General features: G+C 43.3%; 3 protein-coding genes across 4 annotated transcripts in view; 2 read left to right on the top strand and 1 right to left on the bottom strand.

The window, feature by feature from the left end:
• slc43a1b (solute carrier family 43 member 1b) overlaps positions 1-6864 on the top strand; it is a 14669-nt gene extending 7805 nt beyond the window's left edge. Inside the window, exons 6-15 of the mRNA XM_030788111.1 lie at positions 1-85; positions 1032-1165; positions 1587-1735; positions 2360-2506; positions 2696-2731; positions 2962-3094; positions 3339-3468; positions 3767-3840; positions 4304-4427; positions 4827-6864. The exon at positions 1-85 is cut by the window's left edge and continues 8 nt beyond it. Coding sequence (XP_030643971.1) covers positions 1-85; positions 1032-1165; positions 1587-1735; positions 2360-2506; positions 2696-2731; positions 2962-3094; positions 3339-3468; positions 3767-3840; positions 4304-4427; positions 4827-5033 — 1219 coding nt within the window. The 3' untranslated portion in view covers positions 5034-6864. The remainder of the gene's footprint in view (positions 86-1031; positions 1166-1586; positions 1736-2359; positions 2507-2695; positions 2732-2961; positions 3095-3338; positions 3469-3766; positions 3841-4303; positions 4428-4826) is intronic.
• Positions 6865-8040: 1176 nt separating this feature from the next.
• Positions 8041-12711, top strand: tmx2b (thioredoxin-related transmembrane protein 2b). 2 transcript variants are annotated; one of them, XM_030788119.1, is made up of 8 exons: positions 8041-8276; positions 8823-8883; positions 9413-9526; positions 9777-9853; positions 10056-10162; positions 10260-10321; positions 10437-10591; positions 11288-12711. In XM_030788119.1, the coding sequence occupies exons 1-8, from the start codon at positions 8088-8090 to the stop codon at positions 11462-11464; spliced, it is 942 nt and encodes a 313-aa protein (XP_030643979.1). In that variant the 5' UTR covers positions 8041-8087; the 3' UTR covers positions 11465-12711. The 2 variants fall into 2 exon arrangements, with proteins under 2 accessions (XP_030643979.1, XP_030643980.1); XM_030788120.1 differs by having other exon boundaries at positions 10260-10325; positions 10462-10591.
• A 1730-nt stretch (positions 12712-14441) lies between these two features.
• Positions 14442-17500, bottom strand: part of zdhhc5a (zDHHC palmitoyltransferase 5a) — a 14806-nt gene continuing 11747 nt past the window's right edge. The window contains 3 exon segments of the mRNA XM_030788106.1: positions 14442-15077; positions 16093-16400; positions 16402-17043. Coding sequence (XP_030643966.1) covers positions 14843-15077; positions 16093-16400; positions 16402-17043 — 1185 coding nt within the window. The 3' untranslated portion in view covers positions 14442-14842.

Here is a 17500-nt window from a genome sequence, read left to right as displayed (position 1 = left end):
CATGTTTGGGAACATTCGCGCCACCGTCCTGTCCCTGATGTTTGGTTCCTACGCCTCCTCGGCTGTGACCTTCCCCGCTGTCAGAGTAGGTCCTCCTCTCCCTGCACTGACGAAATCAGCACCGCTTGGAAAGAAAGAAAGAAAGAAAGAAAGAAAGAGAGAGAGAAAGAAAGAAAGAAAGAAAGAAAGAAAAAGAGATGGAGTCAAAACCACTGCCCTCATGAACCAGATCAGATCTCTGAGGATTTAGATTGCGATCCATATCCAGATCTAGATCCAGATCAAGAGCAAGACCAAAACACAATCAAGAAATGAATCCACACCACAATCAGATCCCTACAGATTCAGATCAAAGCTTTAAACTCACACTCTAACACACAGTCTGTAAAAACTACAGTAAACTACTGGTAGCAGAACCACATAGTATGAAGTGAATGGCAGCCTCACTGAGAGCAGCATTTATGGGATGTTACCATAGCTACAACTACAGGGTTCACCTAGTCTCAGTAACTACTCAGTAACTACTCAGTAACAGGGCTACAAAACAATTACTGCAATCCCATGGTCGCTTCTACAGATTTTGACTCATGAGACATTAACTGCAACGCACATGGGGACTTTCTCAGTGGGCATATTTTTTTTTTTTTCACTATAACCGCAAGATCTCGAGATTAAAGGCCAAATAAGAACAGTTCATTTCAATGAGAGATTACATAATAAAACAAAAAATTCCCCATAGGAAGACAACTACCAAAATACCTTTTGGCTGTTTCAAACAAAAGTACACAAACAGTGAAAGTTAATGTGTTACAGAGTGACTGTTCTCCAGCTCCCCCTAGTGGATCATTATCCCCATTAAATATCTGTTTAAGATTTCACTGTGAATAATCTGATAGATCAGTATATAATAAATTGTGGAAAATACATTTAAATAAAGATGTTTTTAAAATTGATCTATATTCAAAAATACCTCTTCTCCCCTGACTAATGTTCTCCTTGCCCCCCCCCCCCCCCCTCATTTTTTTTTGCAGCTAATCTATGATTTTGGCGTGCCTTTCAAGCTGATCATGTGGGCATGGATGGGTTTTGCCTGCCTGATTTTCGTCAACTGCTTCTTTAACTGGCCAGGAGAGTCGTTCCCCGCCCCTGAATCCGTTATCTACACGTCAGTATACCATAAAGCAGACACATTATTCAGTACAGTCACACACACACTGTTCTAGAACCATCCGTCTGCCCGCACTCTGCTCCCTCTTCCCTGTCTTTCACTGTCTGTTTTCTTCCTCCACAAACTGTCTTCTCTCTCCCTTTCTCCCTCTCTGTCTTTCTTTGCCATCTTTTATTTCTCTCGTTTCACTCTCTCTCTCTCCTTTCACCCCTCTTTATCTTTCATTCACTCCCTCACTCATTCACTCGCTCTTTTCCTGTGTGTCTCCACCACCCCCATTCTCTTTTCCTTTCAAATTTGTTTCATAGGTTTGTGTCTGTCTGCCGTGTGAAAGTTGAGAAATGACCTGTGTCTTTCTCTCTCTCTTTCTTTCTTTCTTTCTCTCTTTCTTTCTTTCGTTCTTTCTGTGGTTCTACAGTAAGAAGGTGAAGACAACAGGGCTGGTTATGGACGATAAGTCGACTGGAGATCGCTTCTATACTCACGTGATCACAGAGACAAAGTGCATTCGTGAGAAACAGGAGCCCGCCGAAAACGCACAGGATGGTACCACAGCACAGCATCAAGGTGAACTATACCCACACACACACACACACACACACACACACACACACTCACACAGACACACACACACACACACATGCACACACGCACACGCACACGTGCACACACACACACACACACGCACACGCACACACACACACACACACACACACACACACACACACTCACACAGACACACACAGACACACACTCACACACACACACACACACACACTCACACAGACACACACAGACACAGACACACACGCACGTTTGTATTCATACCCTAGCGGGGACTTCCCATTGACTCCCCTAACCATAACCAAAGAAATGTTTTGACACTTTTTGTTTTATCAGGAACACCAATATAGTTTAGAAGAATGTTGTTCTCTAAGTGGGGACCAGCACTTTGGTACCAACTAGGCACTTTTGTCAGATTATGCTATCTGATACCAAGATACCAATACATGGTACACACACACACACACGCACAATCACATACACACACACGCACACACACACACACACACGCACACTATCACATACCCACAAACACATGAGAAACACACTCTTACCCACACATACACACTGACACACACTAACACTGTATTTGATCACAGTGTGTTTGGTCTTGTGTGACCCCCCCAGGGTCCCTTCCCTTCCGGAGCTCTGTCTGCTCATCCATCTTCCTGTGGAGTCTCATCACCATGGCGATGACCCAGCTCCGCCTCATATTCTTTATGGGCGCCATGAACAAGATGGTGGAGTTCTTGGTAACCCACGGCGACCCCAATGGTGATTATTAGTCCTCTTTTAAACCCTTATTCTCTCAAAGGTACGTGCATGTGGTTTTATCTATTCACACGCAACATGACAATGACTGTGTATTCAAAAGACTGGCCTTGAGGTGCATACGTGTGTGTGTGTGTGTGTGTGTGTGTGTTATCTCACTATTTGTCTTTGTCTATTTCATTTCTACTCTAGCTCCTGAAGACCTGATGAAGGAGGCAGAGGCACAAGGTAATTGCTTCCCTCCTTGTAAAATCCTGTCAAAATTGCGCATTGATTTTGAAAGAAACCATTTTAAGGGGTAATTAATATACAGGACATGGTCGTTTAAAACCAGCTCAGTGTACTCAAACGCCCATCCGAAAGAGGTTTTATTGTATGTTTAAGAATGATATGCGCTTGACGTGTAACGTCTTTGCGTGTATGTGTGTGTGTGTGTGTGTGTGTGTGTGTTACCACAGTTGGCTTCTACTCGTCCATCTTTGGGACAATGCAGCTCCTCTGCCTGTTGACTTCCCCTATGATCGGCTACATCATGGACTGGAGAATGAAAGAGTGTGAGGAAGAGACATGTTCAGCGGAGGGAGAGAAGAGGTGAGACAGAGAGAGAGACAGACAGGTTGGCTTGCATGCCGGGGCATGTAAAAAAAAAAAAAAGAAGTTAGAGAAAGCAAGAAAGAGCTGGACACTAAAGGATGAGAGGTATACGGGTAATATAGAAGGAGGATATAACGAAAAGGTATGAGTGAAAAACAGAAAGCGCGTTTTGACATACATTCACACACGTATGTTTTTTTTTTGTTTTTTTTTTTGCTGCCTGTATCGTTTGTTCTTTCAGTCCTGCTGGACCTCCAAAGAGAGACAGAAAGATCCAGAAGCTGACCAATGCGACCAGAGCTTTCATCTTCACCAATACACTACTTGTCATCTTTGGCATCATCTCCCTCATAGATAATTTGCCTTTACAAGTAAGACACACACACACACACACACACAGAACCAAACACACTTAAACCACACAGCATTCTTGCTATTGTTTAAATTACAGTCTCAGAATGTTTATATTATCCTATACACATACCAGTGTTAAATGAACTCTGAGAGTAGCGTGTCTATTGTCCCAAACACTCTCAAAGTTAATTTGACAGTAGTGAATCTGAACAGGAAGCTCACTCAGGGTTATGAATGGTGTCTAATCTCCTAATTGTTCCCCCTCACCCCACCTTGCTCTCTCTCTCTTTCTCTCTCTCTCTCTCTCTCTCTCAGATGGTATCCTTTGTTCTTCACACTGTGGTAAGAGGGTTCATCCACTCCTGCTGTGGAGGACTCTACGCTGCAGAGTAAGGACACGCACCACACACACACCGTTATGTAGTTTCAAAGCCCGTTCAGTCAGGGAGCGCTTTAATTCACACCCATTATGACATCAGGTAACATCTACAACCAGAGTCAATAAGTGTAGATAACTAATTACTATTTTATAAACAGGACTCCAAAGTGGGCAAGGATGGGGAGGGTATTTGCGAGGAAGTTTAGATTTTGTGCAACATGTAAATAAGTAAACATTTTAACTGTTCAGAATGTGAGATTGTTTCAAAGACTGGGAGAAACATGTGAAATACTTTTATAGTTTGATGCAGGTGTTAGATGTGTGTATTTGTGTATATGTCAAGGTAATGACTAATTTATCATATATATATATATACACACACACACACATATACACACATATATATATAGTTATCACAGTAGACCATCTCCTGGAGAAACCTAGCAACAATTTCTCTGGACTTTTTTTCCCAGGTACCCGACCAATCACTTTGGCACTCTCACTGGTTTGCAGTCCATGATTAGTGCCCTGTTTGCTCTTCTCCAACAACCTTTATTCGTCGCCATGCTTGGACCTCTGAAAGGAGACCCCTACTGGGTGAGACACGAACATATATATGTATACAGACATATAGTAGCACAACGAACTAAAGCTGCAAGGTGTTCTATCGGGTAATTCACTTAAACTGAAGCACTAATGTCTGAGTAATTGATACCGAGCCTTAAGATAATTACAGTTCAGTTTAGCACGTACAAAGCTCGACTCAACGTGTAAGAGACACTGCTAATTATATAACAGTCATCAAAACATCTCCTGCTTATAGCTTAATATTCCTAACGAGCCAGAACGAACTGCAACGATCTGTTTAATGTTACATTCCTCCACGGGCTGAATTTAAGATTAACCAAGTATACACCTGAAAATTCACAAACTGAAATACTCATCAAGTGAATTTAGATAACTAAACAGACGTCTTGTGTCTCTCTAAATCGACAGATCAACATAGGTCTGCTCGTGCTTTCGTTGACGGGCTACATGTTGCCAAGTTACCTCATCTATCACCGTAGTCAACTCGTTCGTAAGAAGGCGGAGCTTGAAAAGGAGGCAGCTCACCAATCAACACAAGACAGGACTCCCCTCAACCAATCAGCCAATGATTACGCCAAACCAGAAATTAACGGACATGCAGCGAATAAAGTTTAAGACGAGGGTTGTTTAAAAGGGGGATATAAATGAGTATCATGACAACGATTATGAGGATCTCCTTTGTCATAGCAAAACATGAGTAGGCTATTAGAAAAGTTCAAATAGTCATTGCTGTGGTAACATCACAAAGGATCCGTATGATATCACAGTGTTGATAGCAGAAATGATTAGCGTACACCAAACTGCACTAGCTTTGCTAGTTCTTGAAAACTAAAACGTCCTGAGGGCATTTGAACGTTTAAAAAGTTAACATTTACCAAGGTCGACAGTCAGTATATTTCCTCCACAGCCTTATCGTGCTTAGTTTGCTTTGGTTTGTCAGACGTTAGTACAGGGTCTGGAAACTGCCCGACATCACTGGCTCATCGTGTTTTACAAGCTCCAGTCCTTGGCGTTAGCATTAGCAAGTATAAATTCCACGGACCACCGATTCTGGTCCCGTAGGAAAAGAACGTTAGCTGTGTGCAGACTATCTGGCTTGTACTGTAAAAATGAAAATATTTATCCCTGAAGTTAATACAACTGTACTGAACTGACAGTTATCATATCTAAATAGCACACATGTAGGTAACTGAGTAATACAATTTGTCTAGTCGCTGACTTGAATGAATAGATCTCTGCAATTGTTTGCTAATATTAGATAGTGTTTTAGCAGATATCTGCCACATCCCTAACTTACATTTAATCAGTCAGCGTAAGAGGGCATGGAAGCTCTTAAATTTATAAAGATTTATATCAGAAATATGTGTTGAGCCATTACTGGCTGAACTGATAAATGAAAGATGCTAAATTGCCACATTAAATATAGTTTGCCAAACACTATAATCTCTCTATCTCGCTCTCACTGGTTCATAAATGCACCTTTTATGTCATGTGACCATGCAGCCTCCACCAGAAGGACACTAAAAGTGAGGCAGGAGAGAAATCATTTTGAGCCACCAAACTAGCTGATTTACTAATGAGCTACCTCTCTGAAAATCACCTCTCATTACACCACTGTCAGTTCATCGCTCAGTTATTTTTGGCCAATCACAAGCCAGCTAGCGTCACATGTTTATGTGGCTGCCTCTTTAAATTGAATCTCTTTATAAGTTTCTCTGTGTGATTGTGAGTGTATGTCTCCATCCTCTTTGTCTGTCAGGAAATTGTCCTATCACCCTATCTTTCGCTTTGTCTCCTTTTCTCTCTCTCTCTGTGTTGTCCACTTGTGTCAGCAGTGCTCTATTCCAGGACTAGAGGACCAAAGTCCTGCTGCCTTTTGTTCTCACCCCCATATACAGGGGCTGATTCAAACCAGGGAAATAGTGGCGTTCATTCGTCCATTTTTTTTTTTTTTTTAACCATAGTACTTGGTCGCTATGAAAAGAAACCAAACCTCAGCATCACAGGACTGGATTAAGGCACATCTTGCTGACTGTTTGTTTTTATCTTAGACACTCTCCTGTAATTTTGTCGCTGTGCATCCTCCCTTTCTTTTTCTTTTTTCTTTTCATCACTTCTTTTTTCTTCTGTAGCTAGAACTTAACGAGTCTAGGCAGTTCTCGTAAAGGCTTTGTGCTGGCGCTGCTTGTGTTGATCATAGTAGACTCTTAAGTTATCAGGATTATTGAAAAAGCAGGGCAAATTGCTGTGAGCTTAAGTTGTAAATAGTGAATATATGAGAACATGCTCAAAAAAAAGTCATGGTGTTTGTCCAGTCATGTTCAGCAGCATGGCTAGACAAAAACTACAGTGATTATAGGGTCATTCATTGCAATTGTACATTGTGTGCTCCAAGGATGTGTGTGTGTGTGTATATATATATATATGTATTTCCACATTGTGAGTAACTAAGGGAGTAAACAGTCTTTTGCACATGAATGTATTTTTTTTTTTTTTTTTGTGGTCCATGATGACTTTTAACATGAATATGCATTTGTATAGAACGTAGGAGTTGTGTTAGAACTTGAAAAAAAATGGTTATATTTCAGTAACCTTGCTATAAGAAATGAATAAACCACGTGCAATGGTGCAAATGCTGACAATCCTACAAATATAAAATACTCAAAGACAAAACACGTGCCTTCTGTGAAAAAGCTGTTTGAAAAATGTCAGTCAAAATGATTAAAAGTATTACATCAGCTGTTCGCAGGATGTGTGCATTGTTCATTCTGCCTTATAAAGGAGTAAGGAAGAAAAGCACAGGATATCAAAGCCAGTGTACGGGAGTGGACTACGGGAGTCAAATTTCCAGGGCATGTTTCAATTTCAGTGTAATTAAAAATCCGTGGTGCTCATTTGGTTTGATTTCGCTGGGCTTGCCTTGTAGATATGCTGTGCTTTAGGACGTGGAAGCATTCTGATTGTCTGTGTGTTATGTCAGTGAATAAACGAATATTGTAGTAATTTTGCGTTGCTGTCACTAAACCCGCCTTTGTCCTAACTCATGAACACTGCCCCACACACATTCTGGTACTATCAAAGTCATTTTCTTTACACAATTAACAAAGATAAATCTGAAAATATACTTGGTCTCTAGTATATGGCAATATGGTAATTGCAAAGCACTTTGCTTGGCCGTAAATTTGGGATAATTGCACTCCGTGATTTTTTTAGATGTAATGAAACACCATGCACAATACAGGGGTAGTAAACTCGCATGTGAGTGAATCTGCGAGTAAGTAAAACGCACTTGTAGTCAGATCTAGGTCTTTTACAGTACTTTCTAAAGCACTTCACACTTTTTTCAACTTTTTTCTTTTGTGAGATGATCCACATAGTCTTGTGAGTATGAAGTATTTCAACCGGTAACATACATTTCATTACTTACGGTGAGAAGAGTTTAATACTTCCTGATATCCTCCCCTTTACGATGAGTCGAAGACCAATGATCAGCCAGTTTTAACTGTATTGGCCAATCGCTAACGAGACAATCGAGGCGGGACTAGTTCCTTCATCGTCCGCAGTGACCTCTGTTCCTTTAAGTCCGTTTTACATCTTAGCCGACGGAAAGTAGAGCCGAAGAGCAGCATTGCACCAGCCGTCTCCGTTTCTTTCGCCGTTTTGTAGAAAATGGCGTTGCTTACTCCTCTTTTTGCTTTTCTCTATCACTTACCACAGGTGTACAAATGGTTGCTGAGACCATACTATATTGCATCTTTGTTTATGTCTGTTGCTTTTTTGCTCGTTCGCAAGACCCCAGGAATTTGCGAACGTCTCTCGACGCAACGAGAGGATGGCAACTCTTGTGATTTCGACTGGGTGAGTGTCAAAATGCCAAAATGGGGACTCACATTAAGGATGTCTTGCTATGTTTTTAGCTGCGTACTTAGCTACGTGTTAAACAACAGAGACTGACAACAACACCGTGTACCTAACGGCATTTTCATCATTTGGGCCAGAGTCGTGTTGCGTTTCGAGAAGCTATTGAACAGCAATTGTTGTTGGGGGTCGCTAGATTGGGTGGGGATACGACAGACCAAGAGGGGGAAGCATACATAGTTCTGAACCTCATGCGTTTTGCGGTAGATACGTTGTGTGCCCTAACATACGTATGTATTAAGTGTCAATACGTTGAACTTAACCTTGCGCGTAGCTAGCTAGCTTTCTCCGAACGCAACGCATGGCAGGTGAATCATCGGCTTGTGTACAGGTGTAACGGTGATCACACCTGTATTGTGTTAGCTAAACTTCAACGACTATCTGTCAGAAATGAACGTCATTAGCGCGTATAACGACGGCATACATTGATTTTCTCGTCGAAAAGCATTTTTAACGACCCTGTTTTATTTTTTTTTTCTTTTACAGAGAGAGGTTGAAATACTGATGTTTCTGAGTGCAATCGTTATGATGAAGAACAGAAGAGCGAGTAAGAAACTGTGCCTTTTCTTCCTCCTTTCTGCTGAGGAAAAGAAGAGAACTTTATTGACCATACATCCAGAATACGTCTCACCTTAACAAACGTTCAAATTCAGATTCTTTCGCTGTAGCTCATTTTTAGGGCTAGACTTTTGTAATACAAAAGACGAAGTATGTAACCACCTAAATTTGAATCCAACCGAATCCATAGCCTTTTTCGATTCACGTGGTAAGGTCAGTGTTTTTACCATATCTTAATCTGACGTCACACCACTGAGCTGTAATTGTGGCAGTGTAGTGGAAGATGACATGCCAGTGGTGTGATCCAAGGTAATGGTTTTGTTTTGAGTACACACGCACACCCCATTAAAGTGAATGTATAGAGAGAGGGGGATGGTACACCATGCTTTGTTCTGTCTGCAGACACAGTTGCTTCATGTTTGTTATGTAGTCATTGTCCTTTATTGCTCTATCTTCTACCAACTGTGGCCCCTCCCCAGTTCAATCTCAGTCTCTCTCTCTCTCTCTCTCTCTCTCAGTAACTGTGGAGCAACACGTTGGGAACATCATCCTTTTCAGCAAAGTGGCCAACGTCATTCTGTTCTTCAGGCTGGACGTCCGCATGGGCCTGCTTTACCTGACTCTGTGTATCGGTCAGTGTAAAAACCGCGTTTCTTTTCACCCGAGGCAAAGTCGGTAGCGTAGCTTATCTGCTGGCCGGCGCGTTACAGTGACCTGTCAACAGGTGTTATCAATTTGTGTCACGTGCTAAAAGCAGAAATACATCTGGCCGTGTGAATTTTTATACAGACACTGTACCAGGTACCGACATTGCTTTGCTGTTGTGTCTCAGTAAAGTGGCTGGTTTTGTTTTAACTCTTGTCCTCTCCCTGTGTGATCCAGTGTTTCTCATGACATGTAAACCCCCTCTCTACATGGGCCCGGAATACATCAAATACTTTAGCGACAAGACCATAGACGTGAGTATGACACGCCATTTGGAAGTGACTGGAGATGAATAAAAAACATCATTGATTTGGATGGCAGATTTCTTTATTCCTGTTGTACATGTGGCTAACATGTCAGAAGCTGAAAGATTATTTGTGTGTGTGTGCGTGTGTGTGCACGTGCGTGCATGTGTGTGTATGTGCGTGTGTGTGTGTGCGTGCGTGTGTGAGACAGGACGAGTTGGAGAGAGATGGCCGTGTTGCATGGCTGGTGGAGTTCTTTGCTAACTGGTCGCCAGAGTGCCAGTCCTTTGCCTCGGTTTATGCCGACCTGTCCCTAAAGTAAGTTGGAGTCGTTTGAGGAACTGTAATGATGATGATGATGAGAGAAGCTCATTGGCTGGATTTTTTTCAATGACGTATTTGTCTGTGTATGCAGGTACAACTGTGCCGGACTGAAATTTGGAAAGGTGGACATTGGTCGCTATGGAGAAGTGTCCAAGAAGTGTGTATCACTCTTTCTCTCTCTCTCTCTCTCTCTCTCTCTTTTTCCCTCTCTCTCCTTTTTATCTGTTACGATGGGAATGTGAGTTCAACGACTCCTTTCTTTCTCTCTCTCTCTCTCTCTCTCTCTTTCTCAGGTACAAAGTAAGCACATCTCCTCTATCCAAGCAGCTGCCCTCTGTAGTGCTCTTTCAAGGGGGTAAGGAGGTTATGCGGCGCCCTCAGGTGGACAAAAAGGGAAGGGCAGTGTCCTGGAGCTTCACTGAGGTAACGCCTTTAAAATTCCTGAAATATCGCTTTCGTGTTTTCCCAAAAATTGAGTGTCGATAAACCGTGCTTGGATGGATGCTTTATATATAAAATAATAATAATTTAATGACCGAGGGCACTTAAACTAGGCTGAATTCTTAACTGATCTCGAGCTCAGAGTCCCACTGCATTCACTCACATTAAACGTGTAAATGCGGACGGTGACGGGTCAGTGTGGAGAAGCTGCAGAGGAAAGCCCTTTTTGAAAACGTTTGGGGTAAAGTTGCTTATCAGCGTAACAGATGTGTTCAGGGCAATGGCTTTGATTCAAACCAGCTCTCGAATGGCGGCTCTCAAGGTTAGATTCGCTCTACAAACGGGACGCTGATAAAAACGTAAAAAGTTGTGTCTCTTTCAGTAATGATTTGATGGAAGAGACAGGAACACCATGTCACAGTGTTTCTGCAGGAACTACGTGTAGATTCCTATCTCAGAGCCCAAAGGCAGTGCTCTGGACAAGGGCTTTAACATGGAATTTTTATGGTTAATACTTTTACTCCTTTGAAAGCTGAAATATTGGTACAGGTCTGTATACCTAGGAGTTAGATGTTGGCTCTTTTTTTATGTACAACAGCGTTGTGTACAATGTCAGTATGGCATACAGACAAACAAATACACTTCCTCACCTCTAACGGTCTTCACATCTGTCTCCAGGAAAACATCATCAGGGAGTTTAACCTCAATGAACTTTACCAGAAGTCGAAGAAGCTGAACAAGAACAAGGAGGAGAAGACTGAAAAGGCCAGCGAGTCGCAGTTCCCGCCTGTGCCGGAGGAGGAGGAGCCAGAACCCGAGACCAAGGCGGAGACAGAATCCAAGAAAGACAAATAGGGATGGACTTGTGGGGCAGCATTGTGACATCACAATGGGACTGGTTGATCTTATGCGAATATTCAAACTGCTGTAGAGTGAATGAGAATGTGAACGGGGGAAACAAACAGTTCAGTTATATCCAACTGGATCTTTTAATATAAATTTAACTTAAATCGAAATGTACACGTGTAATGCAGCCTTCTGAGTATTTCCCATCATTCGAAAGTCCATTTTTCCCCTTCGACGAGTGAAATGGTTACTGCCTGCAACGTTGTTAAATCAAACAAAACGAGACATTTCACGCTTCCTACCTCTAACATGGCTAACAAGGTGTGAAATGTTGTTTTTTTTTTTCTTTTGGTACACCGTTTCTTTTATGCTAAAATACACAGCTAATTGGAACACTTTTCTATGATTTGTTAACGGTCGTTTATTCTTTTCTGTGTTTGCTCTAGTCAGTCTGTTTTTGTATTTAATCATATGACTGTCAGCTAATATTATTAGTACTAAAATGACGATTTTGGTTTTAAAAAAGAAAAAAAAACAAAAAACCAAAATGGACGCACACTACACTCCAGAGGATATAGTCTTAACCACTTCATGTGAGCATTTTGTCAGTGAAAATTAGTGATGCAACTGTGATTGGCCAGTGTATTTGTAAAAGACCAATTAGGATCTGTGCTAGTTTGGATAATGGTATAAATCAGTCTTTCAGAGGACATTGCAGACTTAATTTCAGTCTAGTATTTTTGTTCACTTATCCAAAATCGGCAACAGCAAGAGTAAGAGATTGTTGACTAGAAACACTTATTATTGCTAAACGCGTACTATTTAACATGCAAACATATCACTGTTAACAAGGTGGTCTTTTGGTTAAATGTAACATTCCTCTGAGTTTGAGTGTTGGTAGTACAGTGCTGCCACCATGTGGACAGAGGTGATGTAACAGTTATGTCAAATCCATTGCTCTCTGTGTTGGAAATGTCACACTCCTGCTGGTTTCAACCGTTGGTCCTGCCTTTACACTCACACATTCCTTTTTGTATTGTCCACATTCGAGCAACACTGTGAGGTCTTCACCTCTCCTCCCTGTTCCTTTTTAAATCACTGCTGAATTTGAATTTTTATCAAAACGTCCTCCATTCCTATGTTACTGTTATGAACAATTTTTTTTTAAGAGCTTAGCTTGTGTTAGTCAGTATGGATGTAACCCAGCAAGTGTCATAAAGCAATGGCATACAGAACACTCATTCTCTCTCTCTCTCTCTCTCCCACTGTTCTCAGTTACCTTGTCTGTGAATCCGCTTTCAGTTGTACCGGTCACCATGGTGACAGCAGAACCAACATGTCAATCAACATTGCACATCAAGCAATATCACAGCTATTCATAACCTTCAAGTACGAGTGGCTGTTGCCATTTCCGCCTGTCAGTCCTTTTTTGTCATGTAATTCGAGCCCTGTTTTTAAGGGTCGTGACTAAAGGATGGAAAATTGTAAATGGAGATGATGGTTGAATGATTTTTTTTTTTTCCCTGTGTGCATATAAAACTTCAATTAACTTGATCTGTCTTCGTCTCCTTTACTTCTCTCTGCATAATCGTGAACAGTTTCAGAAATCCTCTAAATGCAGGCACCAGTTTTGCATCTTTCAAACACACACACACACACAGACAGTTTAAATGACGCCATGTATGTTTTATAAAGAGTTTATTACCAATGCTCAACCATGCACACCCACATACACACACACACGCTCATTCAGTCACACTGAGCTATACAGTACACATCTTCCCCCACCCCCCCCCACGGTCTTCCAAATCAGCTATGATCCAAAACCACGTTTTTATTCCCGTCTTCTCTGAAACACTGGCCTGTAAAACCTCATCCTGCCCCATCATTCACTACATGTGCATTTCCATTCAACCCTGATCCCAAAATATTTCCCTCCATGTCACAGACCAGTGCAACTGAACCATGAGAGTCGGACCCCAGCGAAAAAACAGAACAAAACAAAAAAAAACCACATTACTACTCAAAACTCAAAAGGAAATAATGTAAATTAAATTATATGGTTTTAAAGGCTTTTTTTAGATTTCTTAATCCAGCTGGCATGTGCTGATTGGCTAATTTCATTGCCGATATGATTCCGACACGCTCCCTGGTTTTACAAGCAGCTTGTTTTGAATCCTGATTGGTCAGCTAGACAAGGCCACCAGAGAGACTGCCTCCTTAGTACTGACTTAAATAAAAAACAAACACTTTTGCAGATTGATCCAAAACATACAAGGAGATAATTCTTTCTTAAATATGGCCTGTTTAAAGGGGTCAATGCACAAGAATGCTACATCTTTTGTGCTCTGTGCATGACAACGTTTTCTGTTGGCTGAACAACACACAAGCTCAGCTTCTGATTGGCTGCAACTGATTGAAGCAGGGCAAGTGTCCTTATGATCTTTGACTGATTAAAAATCCAAAGTGGACTTGTACCTAATCCACTGTAGATAAAAAAAAAACAACAACAAAACAAAACAAGAACAAACAAACAAACAAACAAACAAACTCGATCATATCGCCAGCTATTTATAAATTCATACAAAATAATATTTAGAAATTAAATAAAATAAAAATGAGTTTTTCCTTGATTAACAAGGCCATTGCTCTAAAACACGAAACTAGAAAAAGGCTGTTTGATTCAAATGACGAACTAGGCCGTTTCATGGCCCAGTATCGGACTACTGTTTTGCTTCTTTGCTACTGATTGGTGGATATTAAAGAGGCAGCAAGGTCGTAAGCCAATCACAGTGGTCCAAATGGCTACTGCATGCCACAAAGTCCCAAATATCAATCAAACCCCACTTTAGAGGAAAAAAAAAAAAAAATTACCCAGAAAGCCAAAACCTTTTTTTTTCCCTTTACACAACAGACAATGAATCATTTCTACATTTATGTCATAAAGGAATCATCTTTTTTTTTTTCTCTTGTTACACGATTTTTTTTTTCCGAAGGCAATCCAGTCACGTTTTTCACACCTACAGTTTTAGAACACCTCATTGGTGGAATAATCAGGAAGTCCTGCTTCAAAGAGACAGGGGATTGGCTAGGTGACTCAGGTCCTCCCCGTCATTAGGTTTTAGCTGACCAAGCACTTAACAGGAACAGATTTTTTTTTTTTTCTGTTTTGCCCCAATTTCTGTTCTGATATTAAAATAAAGGAGAAATATGGAGTCCATCACTTTAGGAGAGAATAAAGAGTCTCCATCTTGTGTGTAAATAAAAGTCCATCACACACACATGGTATCTCTCTCCTCCAATAGTAAGGCTCTACTCTCCTTAAGGGTTAGGCAGTATGTGATCCCGCCCTAGGTCCCCCATTGGTCGAAGCGGCCGCCCATCATTTCAGACTGAAATCTCGTAAGTGGTCCCTCCGACGCCCGTCACCTTCTTCACCCCACCCCCAGGCTTATGGGCGGGGCTCTGAGAAGAAGCAGCGCTGGGATAGGCCTGTCCCGGGCGAGTGGAGAGGCTGATTGGGTGAGAGGGGGAGGAAGGGGTAGAGGAAGAAGGAGATTGAGAAAGAGGAGATCTGGGTTGCCCGTTTGTTCGACTATAGGACTTCATCTGAACCTCGTCCCTGGAGGAGAAAAAAAAAAACAAAAAAAAAAAAAAAAAAGAGAGGAAATTTATCCACAGGAATTTCACAAGAACAATCTCGACAGAAGTCGGTTTTACCAACAATTGCGAAAACAACTGTGCAATGCTGTGTTAACTAGTAGTCAGTAAGTTGTGAAGGTGCTGTACAATATGGAGCGGGTATTGTGTAAAATACGCCCTCAATCTGCGTCAGAGCAAAGCTTTCAAACCAATCATGAATCTCATGCTCATTCAGTGAAGATCACAGATCAGGCAGTACAAGACGATACGACGACAAGCCTTGGCCCTGTTTACGCAACAAGACCAGGCAGTAAAAATCAAATCCAGAGCAAGCGTCAGTCATTAAGTATGAGTCTCGTCTAGACAGGAGACCATGGTCACGAGGCAGGCAATGATCAGACAGTCACGACACCATGCAGCGAGAGATGTGTTAAGGTTCTCTCACTAAATGACGAGACTAGACTAAAACAGACGATCACAGAGCAGGCATTTACTGAGAATGGACAACATGCATCTACTGGTGACTTCACACAAGAGCAGGCTAAAACAGCTGATGACAGAGGCATGCATCTATGGTTGATGAACGCAGGATCACACAAAAGTAAACGATCACTAAGCCATGCATCTACTGGGGTCACTTAAAACGACGGGACCAAACCGACAGAGTCGATCGCAGAGCATGCATCTGCTGCCGAGGAGACCAGACAAAAAAAAACAGACGGTTGCAGAAATGAAGAAAAAAAGAAAGTGTTTGGGCACGAAGACACAAAACGGAACACAAAGGAGGAATGAAGTCACAGAAAGCAGAGAGAGAGAGAGAGAGAGAGAGAGAAAGATAGAAACACTCACAGGAGTCTGGGAGGAGGAAGAGGAAGAGGAGGAAGAAGGCAGCAGGCTTGCGCGGAGCGTCGAGATGGGGGAGGGGGGTTGGTTTTGGAGGGGTGGAGGGCGGTGGGGGGGGGGGCGGAGGAGGAAGGTCGGGGGATGTTACTCACTTTGGCGCTTGGATGCCCCCTCCCCCGGCGGAGGCAGAGGCTTTGCGCACCAGGCGGTACTGCATCTCGGCAGCAGCGGCACTGGAGTAGGACAGGGACTTGCCTAGCGGGGGCGGGTGGGGGGAACGAGGTGGGTGCGTGGAGGGGGGCAGAGGGGTGTCGGTCGAGCGCGTGCGGTACGGGTACGCGGGCGGAGGGGGGCCCGAGTCGGACAGGAGGGGGGGCCGAGAGAAGCGGGGGGGCCTGGAGCTGTGGTGGTGGTGATGGTGGTGGTGGTGGTGGTGGTGATGGTGGTGGGGGGGGGGCGTGGGGCTGGGCGGGGTCCTGCAGGAGGCGTTCCCTCTCCGGCCCGGGGGGCGGGGAGGAGGCGGAGCCGCGCAGGTAAGCGGCGCGATGCGGAGAGGAGAGCAGCGATGCGGAGGGGGCGGAGGGCTGGTGAAGCTCCGCCTCCCTCTGCTGAGCGATTTGAGCGGACAGGAAAGGCGAGCTGTAGCCTTGCACGGGCGTGCGCGTTCGCCCCGGCGACATCTCCTGGCCGGCCGGCTCGAAGTCCGGGCTCTCCGAAGGCGTAAGCAGGCTGTCGTAGGATAGGCTGCCGTTGCGAGGGGGCGGAGGCGTCTGATTGGCTAGGCTCTTGTAGCTGGTGGAAGTGGTAGCTTCCGAGGGCGGGGCGTTGTGGGCAGAGCGCACGCTGGAAGACCGTGAGGCCACGCCAGAGAGCACGGTTGGGTCGGAAAAGGAGGGGTACGAGCGACCGCCCAGGGAATATCCGGGAATGCCCGGGCCCGGCGGTCCCCCGGGGGCCCCGCTGGGTCTGTCGGACACGCCCCGTTCCCCTCCTCCTCCCCCCTCACGGCCGTCCAGGCTGGGCTCAGAGCGGTAGCCAGGCTGCTGACTGGACTGGAGGAGAGAGGAGGAGGAAGACTCCTTCAGACTGTCCCCACGACTCATCTATGTAAAGAGTGGAAGAGAGAGAGAGGGGGGCAGTGAGAGAGAGTGGGAGGAAGTGAGCAGAGGTTTTATAAAACGTAAGGGGGGGGGGGGGGGAGAATTTGGGGTGGGCCGAGGGGAAAATAGTAAGGTAAATATCAAATACATCCATCCTTCTTTATCTTTTTTTTTTTTTTTTTTTAATGGAGACACTTCATTTGAAATCCGTCCAGTGCTAGGCAGACAGTGAAGGCTTTCAGTATGGTCATTCTAATAAACACGAGGGTCTGAAACACAAGAGTAGTGAAGAGGGGAGGAGAGAAGGGGTCCAGTGTTCTACTGCTACAGAGCAAAGCCACGAAAAAAACAAAACAAAACAAAAACAAAACAAAAATAAAAATGAAAACAAAACAAAAACAAAATGAAAACAAAACAAAACAAAAAATGAAAACAAAACAAAAACAAAATGAAAACGAAA

Source organism: Chanos chanos, chromosome 11 (genome assembly GCF_902362185.1).
Source record: "Chanos chanos chromosome 11, fChaCha1.1, whole genome shotgun sequence".
NCBI classification, from domain to species: domain Eukaryota; kingdom Metazoa; phylum Chordata; class Actinopteri; order Gonorynchiformes; family Chanidae; genus Chanos; species Chanos chanos.
This window is presented reverse-complemented; position numbering and strand designations above follow the sequence as displayed.